At 37.3% G+C, this 5,333-nt stretch overlaps 1 protein-coding gene across 1 annotated transcript; it reads left to right on the top strand.

Moving 5' to 3' along the window:
- The first annotated feature begins 839 nt into the window (after positions 1 to 839).
- LOC113282369 (protein PECTIC ARABINOGALACTAN SYNTHESIS-RELATED-like) lies at positions 840 to 4,942 on the top strand. The gene is made up of 11 exons (XM_026531353.1): positions 840 to 1,367; positions 1,584 to 1,634; positions 1,716 to 1,803; positions 2,198 to 2,274; positions 2,390 to 2,478; positions 2,708 to 2,827; positions 3,140 to 3,256; positions 3,366 to 3,509; positions 3,588 to 3,711; positions 3,806 to 3,997; positions 4,157 to 4,942. The coding sequence occupies exons 1-11, from the start codon at positions 1,008 to 1,010 to the stop codon at positions 4,514 to 4,516; spliced, it is 1,722 nt and encodes a 573-aa protein (XP_026387138.1). The 5' UTR covers positions 840 to 1,007; the 3' UTR covers positions 4,517 to 4,942.
- The last annotated feature ends 391 nt before the right edge of the window (positions 4,943 to 5,333 follow it).

The following is a 5,333-nucleotide window of genomic DNA, read 5'->3' as shown; positions in this document are numbered from 1 at the left end:
AAGGAAGGTCCAGAATATCATATCAGTTTTGTTAAAGTTTCTTCTTTTACAAAGTTTTTACCAATTTTCTTCTCTTTCGGTTTCCTCCCATCCAACTTTGTTAGTAACACCATCAACTCCATTCTCTATTGGAACTTGAACGTTTTATATCCTCCTCCTCCTGTTTTCATTACAATGATAGGTCATTTGATTATCTCCATAACAACAACAACAAAAAAAAAACTAACCTTAAATTCCACTATGCGAAAATGGATTCGATCAATTGCAGATAAAAATTTGATTGACCGCTTGAAGTTTTATAAAATCAAATTAAAATGAAAAAAATTTCAGACTAAAATAAAATCAATTTAGTACCAACAAATTCCACCGTCTTCACCCACATTACCAATGACTACGTTTTCTAGAAATTGAACACATAAATTTTTATTAAAAAAAACATACAAATGTATGACTCGGGCGATACAAACCAGAGGATACCAGAAAGAAGAAGCCAAACATGATGCGATAGCAAAGCACCCAAAAATATAACGGTGTGAAATAGCCCGTGCCGTACCGGCACGGGTGATTCCCTAGTATATTACATGATAATTGGGGATTTCAGTATGCACTGCAGTTGTTGATTGAGACCCTTTTAAGGTCTCACCCGCCTCAACAAATTGGAATCATACCCGGTGCGTAGCACGAGTTCCAACAAACAACTTGAAAACGCCGTTAAAACGCGTTCACGGCAGTGGGTGATGACCCGTTTTTCAATCCTCGGCAGAAACTACTCCCGATTGAAATCGGGTATTAAATTTTGTACAGGGGCAAGCACAACAACTCGCTTTCGTTTTCCCCGAAGTGGTGTGATGTAAGTTGAAGTAAATTACTTTTGTTACAGTCTTCATGTAAACCCATAATTAGTTGCACTCTTTTCGCAGAGAAAGAAAGAAATAGGAATTTTCTTCGATCTGAAGAAGAAGAAGAAAGGGTTAAACAGTAGAGAGAGAAAAGAGAGGGATAGAGCAATGGCTAGTTTCAGTCCAAAGAGAGCAATGGCAGAGTTAAGACATTCATCAAGTTCATTAGGTAGTAGAGCTTCATCATCACCATTAAAAAGAGAAGGAGGAGACCCAGATATAACACCATTAATATCACCTGATAATCAATCTCCTCATGATGATGATGATGATGAGGATGATGATGATAATAGACATTCTATTAGAGATTACAGTAGTAGACCTTTTTGGATGCCTAATTATTTCTTATGTCCTGATGAAACTAGGGTTTCTTCAACTTCTCTGTATAACTCTAAGATCTCACTTTCTCTTCTCTTATTTGTATTTATTGGTGCCTTGATCTGTATCCCCCCCATCTGGAATCGTTTAGTAAGTGCCATTTAGATCCAATTTACCTGTTTTTACTTTCTGTTTTCTTGAGTGTTCCTAAAGAATTGGGGAGAATTTTGAAAGTTAATCATTTTTAGGATTAGGGGGTTTCTTCGTTTAGTGTCTAGTTCCAATAAAGGCGTCAACTTTATTGAATTGAGGGCGGTTGTGATTTGTTTTAAAGTTGTTAACTTTATCTTTTTGATTTTCTTGTAGAATGCTCCTTACCTGTGTAAGAAAGACGGAATCGTGTTACAGTGTCCTCGTGTAAGTTCATTTTGTTGTTTCAATTAAGTATTGGGTTTCGGGGTGAGTAGGGTTTGATTTACCTTGGTGTTTTTGTTATAGGTAAAGGAGTCACCTTCCCTATGGGAGAATCCATACTCTGCAACGACATCTTGGAAGCCTTGTGCGGAGCGTCGTGATGGATTCTCAGGTTTGTCTCTGACAAAGATCTCACTTTTCGTTTCTACTAAATACGGTTTTATCATCATGGAGGACTATTAGGTAAGGCTGGTAGTGTGATATGGACCTGATTTTTGAGTGCTTACGTAGAATGTTGTTAACTCTGATCTTTATTTACGTTTTCTATAGAAATTTACATGCTTGATAGATATGTAACTAGGGCTGTGTTCAAATTCCGTAACACACTGTTGGCTTGCTGTAAAGTGGTTAGGTTTCTCATTAGAGGGGTTAAGTATGTGCGGCTAGAAAATATATTAATTGCTGAGTGGTTTGAGAAAACCTCATTAGAGAAATAACATATTTTAGGTTGGTCGTTGATCTCAAGCGGTATTTTATACTGAGTTAATTGTCCTTTACTCATGCAGATCTTCCTTCAGAGAATGATACAAGTGGTTATGTGTTGATTCAGGCTGAAGGTGGTTTAAATCAACAAAGAATAGCTGTATGTTCTGCTAACATGTAACTTTCGTACCGGTTGTTATTCTAAGAACAATAGTTCCATTTCACTACTGAAAATACCTCGAAATTTTGTACGTTAATGCACATACGTTTTGCAGATTTGTAATGCTGTGGCTGTGGCCAAGATAATGAACGCCACCCTTATTTTGCCGATGTTGAAGCAGGACCAGATTTGGAAAGATGAAACGTAAGATATCACTAGTTAGCAGTTACATTCATAAATTCATGTTGTTTGATATTGCCCTCTTTTCTCTCAAGATTTGATGATTATTGAGCTTGACTTTACATCACTTTAGTTTGGGGCTTTGTGATTTTCTGTTGTATTGGTTTATGGATCCAACTTCTACTTTTTGTTATACAAAACTTTTTTCTTTTGTGATAATTTTTATTCTTGTCAATTGCTTGTGCATGTGCAGAAAATTCCAAGACATCTTTGACGTGGATCATTTCATTGACTACTTGAAGGATGATGTTAGAATCGTACGCGACATTCCAGACTGGTTTCCTGACAAAGCAGAGCTATTCACAAGTATAAGGTTTGACAATATCTTGTTTATGTGGTATAATATGAGTTAGAGAAGTTCCTTAGAAAATCATACATAGTTAAAAGCAAACTGCAAAATAAGTTTCAGTAGTCAGTGGTATGTTTGTTAGATCCTTGTAGCTTACATTCAGAACTCAGTATTTTTCAATTCTTATTCTGATTCATTTCTCTGTTTATCTCTACCAATCCATAGCATTGCAACCACTAGTTTGGATATTGGAAAATGTAAACCACATACTTTATTCTCATGTAGATGTTTATTTCAGCAAATTATTAGTAGTTGACATTTGTAATTCCTGTGCAGACGCACTGTGAAAAACATTCCAAAGTACGCTTCAGCACAATTCTACATTGATAATGTACTCCCAAGGATCAAGGAGAAGAAGATAATGGCTCTTAAACCTTTCGTAGATCGACTGGGGTAATTCATCGATTTATATTATATTTCCTGTACTGACCCTCATCATCGTAGTTTTAGTTGTGGACATTTTGTTTTGATTCATGAATGTTTACCTGTTCCAACTGCTCAGGTATGATAATGTTCCCCAGGAAATCAACAGGCTTAGGTGCCGGGTGAACTACCATGCCCTGAAATTCCTTCCCGAGATCGAACAAATGGCTGACAGATTAGCCTCAAGGATGAGGAACCGCACTGGTGGTTCAAATCCTTACATGTAAGTCTTAGTCAGTTACCTCTACATGGGCCTATAGTTCGCTTTGGTATATTGATAATCCAACCTCCTCTTTTACAGGGCTCTTCATTTGAGATTTGAGAAAGGAATGGTTGGACTATCTTTCTGCGATTTCGTAGGGACAAGAGATGAAAAGGTTAAGATGGCAGAATACAGACGGAAGGAGTGGCCACGACGGTTCAAGGTACTCAAAATGAATTTTCTTCGGCATTTCTGAGATTATGAAAGACATGTCTAACGTATCGGTGTTCTATTTCTAACTTGGTGTTTGCCTGCAGAATGGATCCCATCTTTGGCAGCTGGCACTACAGAAGAGGAAGGAAGGACGATGCCCCCTTGAGCCAGGGGAAGTTGCTGTAATTCTTCGAGCGATGGCATACCCTAAAGAAACTCAAATTTATGTCGCTTCTGGACAGGTTTATGGTGGACAGAATCGAATGGCCCCACTTAGAAACATGTTCCCCAATCTGGTAAAACAATTCGTTTAGTTCTTGTGCTGCCTTTTCCATGACCAGAACATTTTGCTAACTTTACTACAGTTTCCAAAGTGCACAAATATACCCGATAAGTTTATGACTTTCTCCTTATTTAATTTTGTGGAGCCCATAACATGTAATCGTATAATGTAGGTGTCAAAGGAAGACTTAACTAGCAAAGAAGAGTTGGATGGATTCCGTAAGCATGTTACCAGCCTTGCAGCCCTCGATTTCTTGGTGTGCTTGAAGTCAGATGTGTTTGTAATGACTCATGGAGGCAACTTTGCTAAGCTTATCATTGGGGCACGGAGATATTTGGGTCACCGGCAAAAATCAATAAAGCCAGACAAGGGGCTAATGTCCAAGTCCTTCGGTGATCCTTACATGGGATGGGCAACCTTTGTCGAAGATGTAGTTATTACGCACCAAACAAGAACTGGTTTGCCTGAAGAAACCTTCCCTAACTATGATCTATGGGAGAATCCTTTGACCCCCTGCATGTGTAAAGCTTGATAGAAAATTGACAACTCCTGATGCAAAGTTTCTAACGGGATTCAGTACAGGGGTGCTTGCTTGCTCCAAGAAATTATTAGACCAACAGTATAAGCTAATTACAGTTAATGCCCAGGATAATAAGAAGAACATTGAATATATGGGTTCGCTTTAGATTTAGATTATGCCACCTAACATTTATAGAAGAATTGGGTTCCCTTGAAGCAAACTTCTGGGCTACAAGCAGGGACGTTCCGCATTTGGTATTTGGCGACGTTACGATGTCTTTATTTATAGTTTATTTATATCTTTCCAGTTAGATAGAAATGCCTATTTTTCTGTATTTTCTTTGACAGCTGAATAGATGATTTTGAGTGTACAATTTGTTTGATGACAATGTATAAATTTTACACCAGAACTTTTCACAATCACTGTTTCCACCGTCAAGGCATTGTCAATCAATATATTTGCAGAATAATTACATCAAAACATTGTCAATCAATTTATTTGTATAACAATTACCCATATTTTCTGATGAAACAGAAATAATAGTTGGGGGATCTTTCCATTTTTCTTCTACGTACCTAGGGACCCTTCCCATTTCACTGAAAAAAAAAAGAAGAGGGATTTACTGTTTAGTCCAGAAAACCCGACCCGGATTACTGGCTAGTCCAGCGCCAAAAAATATTTACTCCCTAGTCCAAAAAAGTTTTAAAAAGAGTAAAATTACTCTAGTAACCTTAGTATATAACATTACGTATAATAATACATATGTTACTACATATTACATATGTAGTATACTAGTAGTAATTAGTAGTAACTAGTACGTAGTATGTAG

This window comes from Papaver somniferum, chromosome 5 (genome assembly GCF_003573695.1).
Source record: "Papaver somniferum cultivar HN1 chromosome 5, ASM357369v1, whole genome shotgun sequence".
Lineage (NCBI taxonomy): Eukaryota > Viridiplantae > Streptophyta > Magnoliopsida > Ranunculales > Papaveraceae > Papaver > Papaver somniferum.
The sequence above is the reverse complement of the archived record's forward strand: the minus strand, read 5'-3'. Positions and strand labels throughout refer to the sequence as shown.

Coding starts and splice junctions, on each gene's coding strand:
- LOC113282369 (XM_026531353.1), top strand. CDS start 1,008: ATGGCTAGTTTCAGTCCAAAGAGAGCAATGGCAGAGTTAAGACATTCA. Junction 3,257..3,365: donor CCTTTCGTAGATCGACTGGG/GTAATTCATCGA, acceptor CCAACTGCTCAG/GTATGATAATGTTCCCCAGG. Junction 3,510..3,587: donor GGTGGTTCAAATCCTTACAT/GTAAGTCTTAGT, acceptor CCTCTTTTACAG/GGCTCTTCATTTGAGATTTG.